The sequence below is a fragment of the Crassostrea angulata genome, chromosome 8 (assembly GCF_025612915.1).
Source record: "Crassostrea angulata isolate pt1a10 chromosome 8, ASM2561291v2, whole genome shotgun sequence".
Taxonomy (NCBI): domain Eukaryota; kingdom Metazoa; phylum Mollusca; class Bivalvia; order Ostreida; family Ostreidae; genus Magallana; species Magallana angulata.
This window is the reverse complement of record NC_069118.1, coordinates 40,695,624-40,717,725: the sequence shown is the minus strand read 5'-3', so window position 1 is coordinate 40,717,725 and position 22,102 is coordinate 40,695,624. Positions and strand designations below refer to the sequence as shown.

Below are 22,102 nucleotides of genomic sequence, written 5' to 3'. Positions count from 1 at the left end.
GCCAGCTGGAAAAATTTCAAGTTATAGGTCAAGGTCAAAGCAGAATTCTCTGAAATAACATAAGCGGGGCCCTTTGAAATGTTCACCATTCAATGTTGTCTGGTTCATAGTAATTTTACATAGAAAATATTCACAGAAGTACGGTAAAGTAAACTTAACATCGATAAGTTTATGACAATTAATGACGCAATGAGCACACAGTACGAAAGGTCAACCTTTTGAAAAGCAGTGAAGATGAAAAGTTGCTCAGAATTATGTTTTAAACAAAATTGATTTTTTAAATAAATTTTAATTTTGCATTCTGGGTTAAGAAAAAAGATGTTGGTTCAAGGTAAAGTAAACTTGTACCTAAAATGAAGTCAAATTTGTCAAGTCGTACTTAAACACATTGGTTTTTTTGTTAAGTCGGTCTTGAAATGGTTAAGGGTTTTTGGTTAAGTCGTACTTAAAAACATTCGGATCATGTTAAGTTGTACCAAGAATCATTCGATTTTTTTTATCATTTTGTACTTAGGTTTCTGTGTTTCTAGATTAAGAACTCTGCTTCTTAGACGTACTTCTAGCGTTGCTTTCGACATTAGCGGAAAACCCACTCGTTGCTTTGCAACGAGCTTTGCTCTAGTTATTATTTTTTTTTTTCCCGCAAATTTTGTGCACGAGATTTCTCGAATATTTTTTGTCTGATTGCTATGAAACTTTCAGGGTATGTAGATGATATTAATATCTCTAGACGTTTTTTTCAAATTTTTAAAATTTACTTCCGGTTATGAGTTATTGCCCTTTAATTGAAAATTGGGGGGTCTTTTGTCCAGAGTTGATCTCGGGAACTACAGATGATAGATGCATGAAATTTGGCGAAATTGTCGGTAACATTTTATAGTTTTGCTGGCATGAAAATTTTGGTAATTTCTTTGTTAGTTTTTGAGCTATTTGTCGCCAAAGTTTAAGATTTTTCGGGGCTGAAATTTTGTTGCTTTTTGTATTATAACCTTTAAACTAAAAATATTTTGTTAATACATATAGAACAAAAGTTGTTTAGAATAACGAGAGCTTTCATTTAAAATTAAGAAAAAAGGGCTGGCCCCTATAATTAGGGGTCAGCAGCTCATACACGTATTTTTCTGATAGCAAAAATCGTTATCATTTTATGAAAAAAAATTAATTCAGTTATTGTTAATATATTAAATAATGTCATTTGGTATCAAATTAAACAAGTTCTGTGCTATATTTTTTTTCAAATTTCATAAAACAAATATGTGAGAATCGTACATGAACGAGTTAATATGTCTACATAGACACACAAGCAAACAAATGCCACATTAAGGCCCAGGCATTTACTGCATTACGTTGTGTTGCGTCTTAGATAAATTGTTGTGATTCAATTTCATTTTTTTCATCTATATCATTTATGAATTCAATGAACACACATTATTTAAACGTTCTATGTGCAACTATTTGTCGGGGCTCCCCTGTTTGTAACCCCCGCGCGCGCGCGCCGAATGTAAACAGTAACGAACGGCATTGTAGAAAAGAGAGAGCCGTAATGCAGAAGAGAAGTTGTGTATTCTTTCGGTGTACACATGCATTTTCAATTTGCTGTGAAACATATGAACATGCACAGGGAACAATATTACATATTTGTTTAAGGAGGATATTTTTCTCGTGTGAATCGTTTACCGAGGAAATTCTGACAGCCACACTTCTGTCGACGATCAGCCGTTGATAAGCTACGAGTGATAAAGGAGAAAAGATGGACATTAAAGTGTGTGATTTATGTGGATGTTACTGAAGAAGGTGAGGCTTTTACTCCTTTTAAAGTTTCTTGTTAACTGGTTAAAATTTAGTATATAGTATAGATGTACATGTAAGTACGTGCACACTGTTAGATGTTTTTGTTATGGTGTGGGTGTTTGTTTACTAACGTGTAATTTTTACATGTTTCATGGATGTTTAGACTCGCTCGAGGTTCATGGGGGACTGGAAAGGGTAACTGAATTTATCTATTTAAAAAAATAACAGATTGTGAATTTTCAACTCAAAATTCAAAGCAGGGTCTAATTAGAAACATATCATATATTCTTGTGCAGAAGACTCCAAATGTAGTCATGAATACCCTGTAGACATAACTTCAAGTAAATAAAATTGTATACTTCAGACTTCAGAGTTAAAACATGACTTTAATATCTTTATGATGCCGATCATTGTATCATTAAAGAGGTTTAGCAGACCAACGGGTACCCGGTACATGTACTTGTACATGTAGGTTACAAGGTAGAACTATGCCTACCATTCTACCAGTTCACATAATTTTTCTTGTTTAGCAGTTATGATGTGTACTTAAATTGTCCTTGTTAATGTTTTAAATGTAATTTTTTATTCTCTTTTTTTAATCTGACTACTGGCAGTACTGGCGTGCGAGCAGTTCTCGCCGAGGACCATTTCTCGCTGGTGCACTGTTACATCATATTTTCATGTAGCACATAAGAATAAAAACGGTCCTTATATGTTGCAGTTCTTTTATTCTTGATGGTTTATTATTTGGTAATATTGGTAATATTTGGTAATATTTGGTAATATTGACAGTGGTCCTAAAATAAACAATATCAATAATTGAAAATGATAGTCATACATCAACTGACATGATTTCATAAAAAAATGTTTATGACCTCTTGCTATTACACTTTATCATACAACATAACATCTAAGCAAGAAATAATATGAAGTATAAATAATGTAATAATAATGTACACATTTTACAAACCTAAGTAAGGAATGCTGTATTAGGGCTTCCGGTCACTGTGACTGTGACGTCAGCATATGAGGACTGTTCAATATAAATATCAGGTCTTACTTCTCAATTTATAAAAACTAAACATATTTGATAAGGAACCACTATTATAATAAAAACGTTTCGTATCAAACAATCATTTATAACATCGGGTCACCTATTATTTTAACCTATAAACGTATTTATACACAACTGACTAGATGTCAATATTACATCAATTCTCTGACTAGAAATAAACAACTTTCGATCTGTTAATTACACAGAACTTATAATTCCACAAAATATAGTTATAAATAGAATAATCAATCACTTGTAACATAAGTATTTGATCTAATATGAATGCAAGACAAAAATATCATTACTTACATCTATCAGACAAAAAGGTCTTTCCCGGTCAACATCTACGATGAAAATGCCGCCAAAAGATGGCCTACTGCCTATACCGTAAATTGACCAATCAATGGACAGATTCACAAGTGTAAAAAATTAATAATATAAATTACTTACAACCGAATACTGATATTATAACAGTTATTCAATTAGGATATAAACATAAAAATACTTTTTCATTTCCAAATTTTAACTTTTATAGAAAATATAAATGTGAATCTCGAACCCGACGTTAAATATACTTTGCCCTCTTACACATTTCCCCCCTTTTTATCATTGCTTTCCACAGCAATGAAAAGGTTGCATAAAAACATAATAAAAAAATTTAACTAACAAAAAGTACAGGTATATATGCACAAAGCAATGAAACTATATAATTTCATCTGATTTTGTTACTACATAATCACATCTGATTTTGTCTTGCCCACGAATCACTTAAAGTAGCACTTAATGTAGCACCAAGATTCACAATCGCATCACTGAGTTCCTTGAATTTTGACGGTTGGACGGAAATTTGATTGCACGGTACAGTACTTTTAGGTAAGTTGAACGGGTTGGAATGTTTTCCTGCGGTCGTTCTCTTACTTCGTCGAGGCTGCGTCACGTCTACCATCTCTTCCTCTGAATCCTCACTGCTAGCTGCAGGTGCACATGGTTTTTCTATCGCAGCTTCTTCTAAATCCTCAGCGGTTGCGGAGTGTTCTTCTTCGTCTTGAATTTGTATGGCCTGTTCTGGAATATACTCAAGATCCGATCCTTCAGAACTGGAATATCCATCACTCGAATTCACTCTTTCACCTGTGTCTAAGATTTCTTTCCTTGTCACGTTCTTGATCGGGCCAGATCCATCTGCCAGCTGTATAGAATACACATTATCACCAAGATATTTCACAACTTTGTATGGAATGGAACACCAGGTATCTTGAATTTTATTCCTTCCAAGGGTGCGGTTTCTCGTAAGAACTCTTGTTCCAACTGGGATGAATGAAACACTGGCTTTCTTGTTTTTCTGATGATTTCGCTGCTCTGCAGATTTTTCTGTATTTGACAACGCCAACTTTGATGCTTCCAACATCTTCTTTTTATGGTCTTGAATCCATTCATCCATAGGTAAGTTTTCACTGTCATCATCTGAGGACTTGTATAATCCAAGCATCAAGTCAATGGGAAGAATAGGTTCTCGTCCAAAAAACAAGAAATGTGGAGAGTAACCGGTCGATGAATGAACAGTGGCATTGTAAATATACACCAAGTATGGAAGATATTCAGGCCATTTCTTCTTCTTTTCCGGAGGTAATGTCCTTAGTCTATCATGCATGGTTCTATTAAATCTCTCACACTGTCCATTCCCTTCTGGATGGTAAGGTGTTGTGCGGGATTTTTCAATGTTGTAGTAGTTACACAGTTCTTGAATAATGAAACTCTCAAAATTACGGCCCTGATCACTGTGAATACGTTTAGGAATTCCATAATTCACAAACCAATCTTTAACAAGAATTTTTGCCACCGTAGTTGCTTTCTGATCTTTACACGGTACAGCTTGAGTAAATTTAGAGAAAATGTCTGTCATGATTAACACATTCTCACGTCCATCCGATGATTTTTCTAATACAGTGAAGTCAATGGCGAGAATTTCTTGAGGTTTGTAAGCTATTAAATTACTCATTGCAGGATTAATGGCTGGAACAGGGGCTTTCCCTATTAAACACCTTTCACAAGATTTACACCATTTATGGACATCCTGTAGCATCCTCGGCCAAAAACATCTTTTCTTCAGCAAAGAATATGTTCGCTCGACACCTTGATGACCTGCATGGTTATGAATATTTTCCAGAACTGTCTTCTTTAGGACTTCAGGAAGTAATAACTGTCTCTGTTCACCGGTCTCATCTGTGATCTTCCTGTACAAGACACAATTGTCAATGAAAAGTTTATCCTTTTGATTAAGAAGTTTTCTCACATCTTTGTGCTCCTTTTTCAAGTCATTAACTGAAGGTTTACGATCTTCCTCCATCCAGTAACGAACTCTTTTCAACTTCGGGTCATGGTCTTGAAGTGCTGCTATATCTGCAGGAACATACTCTGGAAGCGTTGTCATGGCGCTCACTGTCCGCATTTGAAAGTCTGACATCTCTTCTGAATTCAACTGAGTCGGTAAACGTCTATCTAACATCTCTAACGATGTGCTCTGAGTAATCCTATTAAAGGAAACTTTCAATTCTTCTTCTTCCAGTGAAATAGGTCTACGGCTCAACGCATCCGCGTTGCGATTAACCTTACCAGAACGGTATTTCACTGTAAAATCAAACTGAGCTAGCTCTCCTATCCATCTCATCGTCGTTGCATCTACTCGTTGTTTGGGTTTGTTGATGTAACTGAGCGGATTATTGTCGGTATAAATGACAAACTTCGATCCAAGAAGGTAATCACGAAATTTTTCACTAACTGACCACTTGAGTGCCAAAAGTTCAAGCTTCATAGAACTGTATTTTTCCATATTCCTTTCAGATTTTCTAAGTGATCTTGATGCGTAAGCTATCACAATCTTTCCATTTGGTCTCTCTTGAGATAAAACTGCTCCGAGTCCTTCAAAACTTGCGTCTATTTCCAAAATGAACTCTTGTGAAAAATCAGGAAATCCAAGAATTGGAGGTGAAATAAGTTTCTCCTTTAGGGCGTTGAATGACTTGGTACACTCGTCAGTCCATAATTTTTGAAATTGCTCTGCTTTCAGTTTGGTATTCTTTGGTCTTGATAGTAATGCATGAAGAGGAGCTGCTATGCTAGCGAATCCTTGGACAAATCTCCTATAATAACTAGCTAGTCCGAGGAATGAGCGGAGTTGCTTTTCTGTAGTTGGAATAGGCCATGACTCAATAACAGCTGTTTTGTCAGGATCTGTAGATACACCTCTTTCAGAGACTATATGTCCAAGAAATCTTATTTCTTTTTGGAAGAAATGACACTTTGTCGGTTTAATCTTTAATCCATTGGATTTAAGTTTCATAAACACTTGATCTAATCTATCAATATGTTCTTCTATTGTCCTTGAAAACACTAGGATGTCATCCAAATAAAGAACTAGTATGTTGAAATTTTCATCCCCTAAACATGCCTCCATAAGTCTCTGGAAGGTGGCTGGGCTATTACACAAGCCAAACGGCATTCTGACATATTCGTAAAGTCCACCAGTACCTACACGAAATGCTGTCTTAGGAATATCTTCTTCTCTTACTGCTACTTGATGGTATCCTTGTATCAGGTCTATGCTACTGAAATATTTGGCTCCATTTAGAATATCCAAACTGTCTTCAATGCGCGGTAGTGGATATGCATCTTTGACGGTCTTTGAATTGAGTGCTCTATAATCTACACAGAGTCTTATGCTTTTGTCCTTCTTTCTGACGATCACAACAGGTGAAGCGTATGGACTGGTACTCTTACGAATAACTCCTTGGTTTAACAGTTTTTCTATATGTTGTTTCACTTCAGAAATTTGATTTGGAGGAATTCTCCTATGAGGAATTTTCACTGGTTGACTATCTGTCACAGTTATAGGATGAGTTACAGTTGTCGTATAACCCAAATCTTCATCACTTTTCGCAAACACATCTTCATGCTTAGAAAATAGTTCAAGCAGTTTCTGTTCTTGCTTGGATGTAAATGGAACATTTCCAAGATCAAGTTTAGATGTTAGCTCGGAATTATCAGAATTTAAAGTTTTGTTCGACACCGAGACACTACGAATGTTCAATTCTGTTGGTTCAATATCAACTGTATATTCTTGGTCTGAACTCTTCAAAATTTCTATCTGATGTAGAGTTCCAATACGAGTCTTTGGTTGAATCCAAACATCTTCTTCTCCAATGTTTAACATTCTTACTGGAATTCTTCCACTTTCAACAACACTAACAGTATCCACCACCAGTATATTTCGAGGTAGAGATCCATTCTCAATAGAAATAGGTTGGACGGCTGCTACGTATGGATGATTTTTCTTATTTTGTCGTGTTGATCCCACTATGGTTTTCATAGAGTTTGCTGGAATTCTTATTGTTTCTCTTCCTGCCACTTTGACAAGTCCAATCTTCACATCTACTTCATTCTCAGCTAACGCTAAGACAGACATAACATTGTTCCATATAGGGTCTTTCATAATAACATTATCACATTGACAGGCTGTTCTAATATGTTTCAGCACATTACATCCAAGAATCACTTGTACAGCATTTGGATCTGTTGTTACAGTTTCAACTAACATTCCCACGTCACTGAATAATTGGTCTTGAATCTTCAAGTCTACTTCAATGTATCCTAGATATGGTATTGTGATTTTGTTAGCAGCTGACAGTCGTAGAAATTTTCTCGTGTCTGTAATATCTTGTTGATGTAGGAACTGTTTATAAAACATTTCAGATATAGTAGAAACTTCTGCTCCTGTATCGAGAAGGCACTTGATAGGTTGTCCATTTATTTCAACTATTGTAGTTGGACTGTCGTTTGCAGCATTTTTTATTTTCTCTTTAATATTACATGAGTCTTTTTCACTTCCCTCTATCAGGCGACTCTTCACTGTGAGGGTTTCACTTTTGGGTCACTGTTCATAAATTTTGGCCTTGACTGTTGATAAGGTCTTCTGTTTTCTTTGTTCTGTGAGAATTCGTTTTTACGGTTTGCACATTCTGAAGCAAAATGTCCTTGTCCGTTGCATGCATAACAAATAACTTGAGCTGGTCTTCTGGTTCCTCGGTTGTGTACAAATCCTCTGTTTGGTCTGCTTCCTCTTCGATGAAAATCAGGTTGTTGAAATTTTTCTAATGTTTGTGCAATAGTATCAATCTGTTGTTGTTGTTTTTCTAGCATCGCTTGTTGTGTCTGCAACATGTCTGTTAAAGGGTCAGAATTATTCACAATTGCTGATGCAACATTCACCTGTTTATTTTCACACGGTGGATTATCATCGACCCACTTAAGCATCCTGAGTCTAAACTCTTGAAATGGAATGGTTGATTGTTCCACAACAATTTTCCTCAGTTCTTGTCGCACAACTCTGTCTCTAATACCATCTATAAATCTTTCGGTTAGATTGACATCAGTTATCTGCATCTTCCTATCAACTTTCTTATTAATGCGCTCCTGCATTTGCATCAAAATACGTGAATAGTTCTCTAGGGTCTCACTCTCATTTTGATCTCTTTGGTAGAATTTCTGAAGTAATTGTGTAACAGTGTCCTTAATCACAAAAACACGTTCTAAAATGTTAAGTATCTCTTCTCCAGTACGTCTTTGTTCAATTGGATGTAAACGGATTTCTGCCTTGGCATTTCCAGTAAGATGATCCATTACGAAGTCAGTGTGTCTGTCTTTTGATGTCGTTCCTCTGATGTGTTCTCTCATCTCTGAGATCCAGTCTATAACATCGGGATCTGTGTCTTTTTCTGGGTACCCACCGAACTTGGGGAATTTTCTTTCCGATTTCACGTATACTACAGGTGTGGGATTTTCTTTGGACTCGGTTGACTCTACTAAAGTTGAGACCTTTTTCTGTAGATGTTGAATTTCTTGACGCATTGCCACATTCTCCTGATGATCTTGGTCTTCTTTACTCTCCAAAATTTTAATTTTGTCTAAGAGTCCTTGGATGAGCTGTTCCATGGTAACTATAATACTGCACACTGTCGGAAATCACAAGAATCCTGTCCACGACGCCATTTGTAGCACATAAGAATAAAAACGGTCCTTATATGTTGCAGTTCTTTTATTCTTGATGGTTTATTATTTGGTAATATTGGTAATATTTGGTAATATTTGGTAATATTGACAGTGGTCCTAAAATAAACAATATCAATAATTGAAAATGATAGTCATACATCAACTGACATGATTTCATAAAAAAATGTTTATGACCTCTTGCTATTACACTTTATCATACAACATAACATCTAAGCAAGAAATAATATGAAGTATAAATAATGTAATAATAATGTACACATTTTACAAACCTAAGTAAGGAATGCTGTATTAGGGCTTCCGGTCACTGTGACTGTGACGTCAGCATATGAGGACTGTTCAATATAAATATCAGGTCTTACTTCTCAATTTATAAAAACTAAACATATTTGATAAGGAACCACTATTATAATAAAAACGTTTCGTATCAAACAATCATTTATAACATCGGGTCACCTATTATTTTAACCTATAAACGTACTTATACACAACTGACTAGATGTCAATATTACATCAATTCTCTGACTAGAAATAAACAACTTTCGATCTGTTAATTACACAGAACTTATAATTCCACAAAATATAGTTATAAATAGAATAATCAATCACTTGTAACATAAGTATTTGATCTAATATGAATGCAAGACAAAAATATCATTACTTACATCTATCAGACAAAAAGGTCTTTCCCGGTCAACATCTACGATGAAAATGCCGCCAAAAGATGGCCTACTGCCTATACCGTAAATTGACCAATCAATGGACAGATTCACAAGTGTAAAAAATTAATAATATAAATTACTTACAACCGAATACTGATATTATAACAGTTATTCAATTAGGATATAAACATAAAAATACTTTTTCATTTCCAAATTTTAACTTTTATAGAAAATATAAATGTGAATCTCGAACCCGACGTTAAATATACTTTGCCCTCTTACACACATATATAATTTTATGTGTTGATAAAATGACGTAACAATGCAATGGTGAGAAATGGTACTCGGCGAGAACTGATCGCACGCCAATATTGATTAATTACAGACAAAAACTGAAGGTTGCGAGTGTTATTTTTTATTGAACAACATTGTTTAAAATAATTCTTTATATATGTGACGATCAGACCGGTTTGAATACCAGTGCCAGATAGCTCAGTTGGTAGAGCACCTGACTAGAGATTCAGGGGGCCCAGGTTCAAATCCCGGTTTGGTCCTTCATTATTTCTCCCATCCTGTTACAATATTGGTGTTGTGACCAACCCCTGGAACTAACAGGTTAACTCGATCCTGCCAGGGATGATCTTCGAGGATGAAGATCATTTAAGGGGGAGGAATGTGACGGTCAGACTGGTTTGAATACCGGTGCCAGATACATGTAGCTCAGTTTGTAGAGCACTTGACTAGAGATTCAGAGGGCCAGGTTCGAATCGCACTTTGTTCCGTCGTTATTTCTCCCATCTTTTACATATACATGTATATCAGATATATGACAGATGATTAAGGTCATCACATGTTTTGCAAGATGCAATAAGTGTTAAAAACCTTTACTTTACAACAGAATACATTTAAGTGAATATTTATGTTTCTTGTTATTATTTGGTGTGGTTTTCTTGACAGTGTCGCATAAACAATTTACCCGCTTCTAAAACACAAACTTTCTTTTTGTGAATTCAGCTTACCGCTGATTGGCTGCTGTTGCAGCAGACAAATAAGATATGCACGCACAAAACACAATGAACTTATCAGAGAATGAGTTGAGTTTATTTAAACTGTTGGAATTGGGGTATTTTTTTTAAAAATGTATACTTGCAGGGCTCGACATTAACGCTTGTCCACTTGTCCGGTACCAGTTAAAAAAATATACGGACAAGTGAATATTGCTTGCCACTTGTCCGACTGGACAAGTGCATTTTTATGTAAAGAAGTCTCCAACATTTTAAAAAGTAAAGAAAGTTTTGTGATAAGTTTATCCATAGTCCCGTTCTAAGTTTATCGATTAGTTATTTTGAATTTCGATCCCGACTTCAAATTGAAATGCAATTGAGTTACTCTTGATCGGGATTGAAGTTCACTAATTACAAACAACTTTCAATATTAGGTGCGTTCAGAGTTGTACCGTTGGTGAAATTGAGATTTACCGCTGGCAGCATTTGGTTGCCATCGGTGAACTATGGTAGCCATTGGTCGCCAAGTGCTGCCATTTGTAGCAATTTGTATGGGTAGTACCATGAACGATTTTTTGTCAAATTCAAACAATTGGTAGACTTTGGTTACACTTGGTTACCAATTGTAACCATCTGAACATATAAAACAGTTGAAAACAAAACAAAATACCTTTTCTCTGTTAAGTGTGACCGTTTTCCTTTAAAACAGCCTCATTGAGTGATTTGTTATGCTTAAAAAGTCATTATAATACAAAACTTTGATGACAATTTTGTTAAATTCCCAATTATATAAAGAAGTCTACAAAATTACTACCAATCCATCATTAATACAAAGAAAGTAAAGATTAATTGCAAAATTGATAATAGATATTTAACGCCAGCAAAAATGTATATAAACAGAATTAATTTTAACAGGAGCTTGGACTTTAGGTAGTTGTCCCAAACAGCAATGTGACATAGGCCTATTAATAATTGCTTTGTTGGCCATGGATCTTTGAAATCTATAAAGCAATTTCTACGCAATCTGTGCATATTTTACTCGATATCAACATCCTTTTAACTTCATTTGATGCAAGAAATAGTAACGTCTTACCGAAAGTCCAAGCTCGAATATCAAAATGCCGGTTCTCTATCACATACTTTCTATAATACTAAAATGTTTCTGGGTATAGAAACGGGTTTTAGAAGCCCTCAGTTGTCTTAGATTGTCTTCAAAATATTCTAAAGTCTTTATTTACATCAGTATCTATAGGCATCTTATATCCCGCCATGTTGAATTAGCATAATGGCGTCATCTACCAACTTGCCCAAGCTCTAGGCTGCTGGTAGATTTGGTGACCTTATTTGAAATTGAAAGTACACCAATGGTCAACATTGGTAACCAATTGCTACCACTGGGAACCATTTGTAGACATTGGCGACCGAACTTGCCGTTGGTAACAATCTGGTGAACTCTGAACGCACCTATTGAATTGTAAACATGGTAAAGGTGTGGATCTTAGTTCTTACAAAGTACCAAACACACATGTTATCAAAAAGAAAGGAAGAACAGGTAGCAAAGATAAACTTAAGGATTATGGAAAGAAATGTAAATTAGTTTAGGTTTCATTCATCATTGATAGACTATGATGTTGAGTTTAAAAAACAGCGGAGAAATCAATATAAGAGTTACATGTATTTTAAAACCTGATGCAAAATTTAAAATGTCTTGTATTTTGCCATGAAAAGCTACAGCTGACAAATCATGTTTAATGTTATATTATGGAACCAATTAATACATTTAGGAAAGACACTTTAAGTTTCCATTTAAGAAGTCAGGTTATTACCGGTAATTATGCCAAGAATAATCAATACATGACTTTATTTTAGTATTACAGAACTGTAGTTTTCAAGTTGACAATATTTGATCTTTAATATTGAAAAATGTTTGGACAAGCGAAGTTGAAGTTCGGACAAGTAAATATCTTGGTCACTTATCCGAATGGACAAGTAGGAAAAAAAGTTAATGTAGAGCCCTGACTTGTGACAAAACATATATGTGGTACATACAGCTGTAGCTTTATGAAGAAAATTTTGGTTAGACCATATATACCTATCATGCAAGTAAATGATATTTACAAAAAACTTGCAATTTATGGCGCACGAAATATACGCTAGTTTTATAAAGATTGACATACATGTAATGTACCACATTCTTTGAAAAATAATCTATTAAAAATTCTTCATTAAGTTTACTCATACATGTTTTATGCTTATTACACGTAGTATTGTTTTTAAAACATGTAATTTATAAGAAAATAAACAAAAACCCTCGCTAAATTTATTTGCAAAAAAAAAAAACACAGTAGAATTGATAAAAAATGGTATACCAGAAGCTAATACCAGTACATGTACTTTGACGCTGTTCGGTGGGTAATATTCGTTTGTAATTTACGAATTGAAATATTGACTGTTGCACTACAAGTACGGTAATAAACTCTCTCTCTCTCTCTCAAACTCTCTCTCTTTCTCAATTTGATAAGTGTTTATACCTATGAAAATTTTTTTAATATTATATTATGACTTGATATGCAAATTTTTGATCTTGTACTGCCTAAATGTTATGTCATGTATTGGGATATGTCATACTTATTACACTGCATGGTCAGTGTATTTTTTACAGAAATACTATGCATATGTTAATGTAAACACAGCTATTACTAGTACATGTATGTAAACACAGCTAATTATTTTTTTTATTTATTTCAGCTCAAAACAGACTCTTGTTACCACATGGCTTTTACCGGTACCTGTTGATTCTTGTGGGTCAGCTCCTGAGATTAACCTGTCACCTCTATCCACATGCATATTCCTTGTGTTCTACAGACTATTTACCGGTAATTCAAATTAAATCCGATAATGCATGACCAATAATGGAACTTGAAGAAAGCATCATGCCATGTTGTGGTTTGTGTTTGATAAGAAATTATGAAAACAAAATTAAGGCTGTTTAAAGAAATTCATAATTGCTGTGAAAATTTGTTTTTCAATAAAAGTATACAATTATGTTTCCTTTATTTTTTATTTCATAAAGATATTTAGATGTGTTTACATACTAGTAATTGAACCCCCCCCCCCTCTATTTGATTGTCTGCATTAAGATTACATGTAGGATATGTAAATGTACATTTGACTTTGAAATAACATCTGCTATGATAATTACTTTTGAAATGAACAAGAAACAACCTATTTCTACCTTTCTAAGGTATATATGCATAAAAAAGTAGAAAAACATGTCAAATTTGAACATTGTTCATTGAAATCAACTCTGTCTCCAGCTACCTGGGTGTGTTTGAATTTAATTCTAATTTAAGGCAGATGTCTAACTTGTAGGTTGTAACTTACTGTTTTAGCATGGTTAGAAGAAGACTAGAAATCAGAATAGATTAGATATTCACTAAATATGATTGTTAGCTTACTTTTTTCATGAAAACAAGAAATCACAAGCAGGACAGCTGTCTATTTGTTAATTAAAATGGTACAAATCATACAATAAACAAATAAAGATCAAATTTTATAATCATTGATGATTGTTTTCAAATATGTGTGAGAAATGACTCAAGGAAATTGCCACACGTTTCATAAAATTAGGTAAAACATTTCAAACCATGACTTTTTCTGAAAATCAAAAGATTGGGGGGTGGGGGGTATACATGTAAGGGTATTTCTAAGTGATGTGAAGCTTTTTTCATGATTATATCATGTAGGCATATGTTGTATTGAATAAGGTTTCTTTTTAAAGGTGGTTGAACAAAAGTTGACCTCTAAAAGGTCAGGTAAAGATGTTTTACTATGGAGAACCCTGTAAATCTGTGTTTACTAAAGGAAATTGGAAATGGTGGGTTCACTTAAATGGCCATATTTTTATTAAACCTCAATGGAATTGGCAATATGTGGTATTCTTTTTCTCAGAATTGCATTAGCTTTCTTATTCTAAGACAAACCGTCTTTTCATAAAAATGTTAGTGTACTAAGTTAAAGATACAAGGAACAGTTTCGGATAAAGTACCGTCAATATTTTTGTAAAATTGAGAGTGACTGTACTTGAAGGTTTATCATTGTTGCGTAGATTCATGAAATGAATTTTAATGATTATCAATAGTTAGAGGGATGTCTCTTGTTGGAATTGATAAGCAATATTAAGGCCCCTAATTTTAAGTACATGAGAAGCAGAAATAAATTGTGAAACTTGCGGCTATGACAGATATGTTGACTTTACAGTGAAATTGAAGGTTACAAACAGGAGGTTATATAACATGAAATGTAGGTGGATGGGATATTATATGCCTATTTAGTATTTACTGGGTATGAGGACAATAGCAAATTTATTGTCTCCCAAGACAGCAACTATTTAATGAGGCAAAGCCAAGGGAAATAGTTGCTGTGGAATGGGACAATAAACTTGCTATTGTCCGAATAGTCAGTTAATTGGTATTTCATTATACAGAAGAAAACTTTATTTGTCAGCGATGCAGAATTTCTTGATGATAAACAAATTAGAGTTAAATCAAACTTTGTATTTAATGCGGCGATCTTATTTGGTCAGAGGTGTTCCGAGTTTAAGGTGATATGGGACACTTCCATGTTGTGACGTATTGTTTATCGAAATAAACAATAAAATAAAGTGTAATTATATAAGTACATCATAACATGTAGTTTCTTTTCAAAAATGGTCACCTAACTCCTTAGCACAGTGGGTTAGAGGGTTTACTAGGAACCTGTAAGTCATGAGTTCGAATCCCGCTGGGGTTTTTACAATTATTACCTTTTCAAATATTTTTAAAAGAATTTTTTGGTTAAATATTGTAAAATTTGAAAATTCTAAATCGGTGAAAAGTTTTCAATTATATAGTACTTTAATCCACATTAATATCGACAGATGTCCCATACCACCTTAAAAAGGAGGGAAATCAAATTCTGCTGATGAATGGTTTTGATGACTATTCACCATGGGCAGATAGCATGGATACTATTTTAAATTAGATAAAAAGGCATGTTTATGCGGGCGCCTTCTAGTGATCAATTTGTCCGTCTGTCCATCCGAGATGGCTTGACAGGAGCATAGCTTCTCTCCCCTTGGCCCAATCTGGCTCATACCTCATCCACAGGGTTCCTTTGGTTGAAGGATGTGCAGTCACCTTGAACCATGTTTTTAGGTATAAGGTTAAGGTCATAGCAGAATTATATATATGAAATCCTTGTCTGGGGCATATCTTTTTTCCCTTTGGTCCAATCTGGCTAATACTCACAGAGTGTCTCTATGGTTAAACGATGTGCAGTGACCTTGCATGAAATTTCTAGGTAACGGGTGAAGATCATATCGGATCATGCAAAAATCCTTTTTTGAGAGCATATATAATTTCTACTAACCCCTATTTGGCTCAGACTTCACATAAGCAGAGCTTTTGAGTAAAGGGTGAAAGGGTGTGTAGTGACCTTGAACCTATTTTCAGTGAAAAGAAACTGTGAAGGTCATACCAGAATTATATTTTTAAAAATCCTTGTCCGGAGTATATCTTCTCTCCCTTTGCTCCATTCAGCCTCATACTTCACCCACATGATGCCTTTGTTCAAAATATATGCAATGACCTCGAATGATATTTGTAGATGAAGAGTCAAGGTCATATCAGATCACACAAAAATCCATATTTTAAGAGCATAGATATACTCTCCTTTTAGCCCCTATTTGGCTAATATTTTACCTTTACAGAGTTTATTGGTTAATGGCGTGCAGTGACCTTGAACCAAGTCTGTCAATGTGAAGGTCATAGCAGATCTTTTTAAAATTAGTTTTAAATAGTAGATTATTTTCCAAATATGCTTAATCTTGGTCAGATTGAACAAAAATGCATGTATGTTAGGGGGAATGAAATTGAATTAAAATTTCTATGCCAGCTGGAAAAATTTCAAGTTATAGGTCAAGGTCAAAGCAGAATTCTCTGAAATAACATAAGCAGGGCCCTTTGAAATGTTCACCATTTCAATGTTGTCTGGTTCATAGTAATTTTACATGGAAAATATTCACAGAAGTACAGTAAAGTAAACTTTACATCAATAAATTTCTGACAATTAATGACGCAACGAGCACACAGTACGAAAGGTCAACCTTTTGAAAAGCAGTGAAGAGGAAGAGTTGCTCAGAATTATGTTTTAAACAAAATTGATTTTTTACATAAATTTTAATTTTGCATTCTGGGTTAAGAAAAAAGATGTTAGTTCAAGGTAAAGTAAACTTGTACCGAAAATGAAGTCAAATTTGTTAAGTCGTACTTAAACACATTGTTTTTTTTTTTTAAGTCGTTCTTGAAATGGTGAAGGGTCTTTGGTTAAGTCGTACTTAAAAACATTCGGATCATGTTAAGTTGTACCAAGAATCATTCGATTTTTTTTTATCTTTTTGTACTTAGGTTTCTTTGTTACTAGATTAAGAACTCTGCTTCTTAGACGTACTTCTAGCGTTGCTTTCGACATTAGCGGAAAACCCACTCGTTGCTTTGCAACGAGCTTTGCTCTAGTTATTATTATTATTATTTTTTTCCACAAATTTTGTGCACGAGATTTCTCGAAAACTATTCGACCGATTTCGACCATTTTTTCAGAGAAGATGAGTCTTGATGTAAACTTCATACGTTTTTGAGATTTTTCCTGTCGGCACTTCCGGTACCGATTTATCGGCCATTTTGTACATTTTTACGACCTATTTTGTGCAGAGCTGATCTCAGAAACTATCAGAGATATGACTATGAAATTTTCAGGATAGGTAGTCTATAGTCTGAAGTTGTGCACTATTATTTTGTTTTACGCCAGTGGCGCCATTTTTTGGAGCTCGCCTAGGCACGGAAATTGGGTACGAATTTTCATTCAAATTCTTCATACGTTTTCATCTGTATCTTTTTATCAGTTGATATTATGTTAAGACATATATAACAAAAATAGTAGATAATTAAACGTTGTTTCCAACAAAATCATGAAAAAGGGGCTGGCCCCTTAAATTAGGGGCCAAGACACTCGTAAACTCTATTGCAAATAACTTAAAAACGATCAAAATTTTGTAATGCAATATAGAAGCAAAGTTGTTGATTGTAGCAATATTTATCAGGTAAAATCATTTTCACACCCATTTATGACGTAATTAGGGATTTTAAGGGGCCAAAGTACTTAAACTTTGATGCAATATATCTAGAGAAGGAGACATATTTTGTTAGGCAATGTAGAAAAGAAAATGTTTGCATTGATGATTCTAATCAATTCCACTAATCAAAACTCCAAAGTCTGTCCCCATTAAGGATCTATAGGGCTGGCCCCTAAAATATTCAATCATTAGTATCTCAAAAATGAACAACAATTTTAGATGGGTGTAAGAACAAAAAATGTTAGTATTCGTGAGAACTTTCGATTGAACTCAAGAAAAAGGGGCTGGCCCCTTAAATGAGGAGCCAGGACACTCGTAAACTATATTACAGATAACTTGAAAACAAGCAAGATTTCAAATATCTTTGGTACTTAGCCTTTTTTACAAAATTGATACCAGCGAGATTTTAGTCACTGTAAGTGATTGAGACACAAACTTTTATAAATGATAGACAATCGATTGAAGATATATTTAACGGGTTTTCTTTTGTCAACCGTCACTTCCGGTACTCACCAGAAGAGTTCAAACAATTCATTTTTTTCACAAGTTTAACTGATTATCTTTGGTGTTTCATCTGCTATGATTAACAGTAGTGTACACTAAACATATGTATAAAAAACCCTAGCTTTTATTTTCATAAACCTCTTTTGTTCGTCCGTTTTCGGTCTCGAGACAAAAAACCTAGATTCACCAAGATCGCAGATTTGGCAGAGAATATCGATATTTCATCGTATCATATGAAAACAAAATCGGACGGAAGACCTACTCGTTACTCGTAACGAGATCTAGTTTGCAATTATTTTTGTTTCCAAATTATGCATGATAACCGAGAAATAGGCTCTTACCATCCAACCACAATTCTTGGGTCAATGTAGTAGAGCTTTGCGCTTGTCAAAGAAGTTTCAAATTCCTTATTACCTCCCTGTACAAAAATATGGTCATAGTATTAAAAATACAAACGCATGTTTTATCAGTGCTGTAAAATAATTTCTACATTTGTCAGACGAATTTGTTTTACATTTGATTTTGGAAAATTAAGGATTTTTTTCCTTCAAAAAATTACCAAGTCTTGCCTTAAGCCTTTATTTTAATTTGAAAAAAAAAATAAAAATAAAAATGAAAACTACGAACAAATGATGGAATCATTGGTGCAAAAGTAAAAAGGATATACAATATTCCATTCTATTTGTTTAACATACTGATTTTGTAATGTAATTTGCTTTTAGTTTTAACCAACTAGAATGTTAATACTCGTTGCTTTATTTTCAAAACGAACCTTTTTAGTGACTGCTTGCTGATGATTTAAAAATATGGCGACAGACTTGATTGAATCCTTGCAGTACGATATTTTGTAGGACTGGTGCTTTTTTGCTGCAAAAAAAACCCCCCGAAAAAACCAGGTAATGTTTATTGATTTCTTGATATAAACTAGGACTTTTCTATTTGATTTAAACACAATATTTAGTTGGATATGCATTTTACCACAAATAAAGTTGTCGAGCTCTTGTTGCATTTTTCGACAAGCATGGTACGTGCGAAAAACTTTGGCTGTTAGTCCATCCATAAAAGTCTTCAGGTATGTATTCAAATGAGTGGTCTATGAAAAAGACATTTATTTATGATATTACAAAGAAAAATATTGTGCTACAAAATATAGGTTTGCCTATCAAGAGAGTGAATACCTAATCAATAATAGAGTTTATTACAAATGTGACTAAACAGCAAGAACATAAGTGATAAATCACCCACTATTAAACAATACAAGCATAAACATAAAGACCTATAAAGTAGAATGATATATGCATTTAAGTTAATTTTGCATTAAATCATTTGTTGTTATTGATTTATCATTCATCAACAATAAATGAGGTTCAAAATGTTGGAAAACATTTTCGTAAAACAGACTGCTGTGCAAATAACATGGTCATTTCAGAAAATTGTAAAGTGAGGATGATTGTAAAATCATTTCTGAGAGTTACTTGTAAATAACTATACACTATTGTAAAACTCACACGGAGAAGGTCAAATACATATCCTTCATCAGACTTGTTCTTCAGGAAGCGCTGCAGATTCGAGTAGACAATCTCGTCTACCGAAATTTTGTTAGAGTATCGGATGGAGCCCTTACCAAGGAAGTCAAACTCTACCATGTGGTTGTTCTTCTCTCCATAGAGTTTTAGGTGTTTCTTTCTCAGAGAACAACAACCAGCCGTCTCTGAGGTATCTCCTTCCTTTTTCCTGTTTCCAACCCTAATACCAAGCTAGGGGAAAAAGAAAAAAAAATATCAGTGATAGGCTTCCTTGACAAATGTTGGTACAAGTGAGATGATATTTACATCTTAGGTCCACACTCATTATTTTCTTTAAAAATGAACAATATTAAAAATGATGCCATCTCGATATGAATAGAATTGAATCAATCTAATGGAGGCTGAATTGTCAACAAATACATTTTAAGTCAGAAGATCTGCCTTAAACGTTTAGACATAACTCTTTAGTGTGAACTATTTTTGGTAAACCATTCCTAATATTTTGGGTTTAAAAGTTAAATATTTTGATATACTCTCATATAAAATCTTCTTCTAAAACATTTGTAAATCTAAAAATGGCCACGACAATCTAGCTCTTTTAATAAAAAAACTCAACTCACAATGTCAATAAAGTATAGGGCTACTGCCCTCTGTCTGATCTTATCCTCATCTGATTTAAAATCCATCCGGTACTGTTCCCGTATTTTCCCCAAATACGTCGCAAGATTTCTTGCCTTGTCATATTTCTTCTGGTCTCTCGCTTCCTAAAAAGAAGAAATCACATCAACAAAAATTTACATCAAGATTGTGTTAAAATTCATTTTACAGCAGGACCCTATTATGTTCAAAATATCATACATGTACATTATTCTTCAGTTTTTAATAAACTTGAGTAAAAAATATAAAAATAATTGAAATGTTTGTTGCAAAATTATATTTCATATTATGAAATGAAATTTGCAGTCTTTTTCTTCGTATTTTTTTAAATGGACAATATTACAGCAGGACTCAATTATGTTCAAAATATAATAATTTATTTATAATAATTGTTGCAAAAACTAGATTTTATCATGTGAAATCAAATCTGCAGAGGTTTCTTCGTTTTTAGAAGGAAAATGAACTAATGCATGTCTGTTCATATATCAACCATTCTGTTTACAAATCAACCAAGATTGTATACGTTACTTCAATTGATGATTCCAAATTTTAAACCTTATGAATACAAGTTACCTGAGGATCAGCAAACTGTTCTCGTACTACATTCTCTAAGGAATGGCGATGGCTCCCAACATCTTCGTGAATCCCTCCTCCTCTATAAAATCAAAATCAAAATTCAACAATGATGTAAACAAAACCTGATTTCAATGTCATTTGAGTGGAATGTACCTTATGTTTCCAATCTTACACATTAGTTGTTTGTTTGATTTGATTGCTTTTAATTTAAAAAAAATACTTCAAACAAAATAAACCAACTACAGGAATGTTTGTTATTTCTTGACTTTATTGTTCCCTTCTGTTTTGAATTTGTTGCTTCTTAGGCTCTGGTTTCTCCCTTTTTTTCATCAAACATAATTCATAAACAAGATCCATTTTGAATTTGATTGAGACGACATACAAACACTTGAAAACGTATCTGATTTAATCAATGTGCAGTCAAGTATATCACAGGTAAGCATAACAAAAACACAATATCAGACAAGACAAGCCAGAACAAGATTTAAATGGTTATAATTAGACAACTCGAAAACATTGATTTTTATGACCAAGTTTACATAAAGAATAATTCATTTTCTCTATATCGTAGAGTAGACCTATAACCGTTTGTCTGGGTTTAAAATATCTAAATATATGTAATAAAAGAAAATGCCCAGTCACGACAAATATTTTGTGAACACGTCAGCCATTAATCATGGTATCGTATCTGTGTATTTAACCGTCACAAACTGAACCACAATCAAAATTTTATGACATACCAATAAGTGATCAGTCTACATTCCTCGTAACGTAATACCTTTTTTTTTATCACTTCACAATTTTTATATTTTGTTCATTGAGAAGCTTGTGCATTTTCATGTCCTCTGACTAAGACATACATAGAACAGAAAGTAGACCCAGATATTTATCTTTTGTAGCTTCTCTATTGAACAGTTGCTGATTATTTCTGAAAAAAAAGACAACAAAACTTACGATGTACACAATAAAAGAAACATCTACAAATATTACCGATTCAGATCGATGGATCCCTTGGATCCAGCGATTTCTCTTTTATGTGTGTTCCATGCGTTGTGTGTAAAATTCATAGAGGAAGTTGCAGTTTTGGGTGTGGC

At 33.9% G+C, this 22,102-nt stretch overlaps 1 protein-coding gene and 1 long non-coding RNA gene across 2 annotated transcripts in view; one reads left to right on the top strand and one right to left on the bottom strand.

Annotated features, from left to right (window-relative positions):
* Nucleotides 1-22,102, bottom strand: part of LOC128159434 (DNA topoisomerase 1-like) — a 29,049-nt gene extending 6,947 nt beyond the window's left edge. The window contains exons 1-7 of the mRNA XM_052822532.1: nt 21,999-22,102; nt 21,006-21,087; nt 20,396-20,539; nt 19,758-20,006; nt 19,228-19,342; nt 19,022-19,116; nt 18,591-18,667 (exon numbers count right to left, since the gene is read on the bottom strand). Of these exons, the coding sequence (XP_052678492.1) occupies nt 18,591-18,667; nt 19,022-19,116; nt 19,228-19,342; nt 19,758-20,006; nt 20,396-20,539; nt 21,006-21,087; nt 21,999-22,075 (839 nt within the window). The 5' untranslated portion in view covers nt 22,076-22,102. The remainder of the gene's footprint in view (nt 1-18,590; nt 18,668-19,021; nt 19,117-19,227; nt 19,343-19,757; nt 20,007-20,395; nt 20,540-21,005; nt 21,088-21,998) is intronic.
* On the top strand, nt 563-13,621 carry LOC128159435 (uncharacterized). The gene is made up of 2 exons (XR_008240143.1): nt 563-1,794; nt 13,323-13,621. It is a non-coding gene; the product is annotated as an uncharacterized LOC128159435 (long non-coding RNA).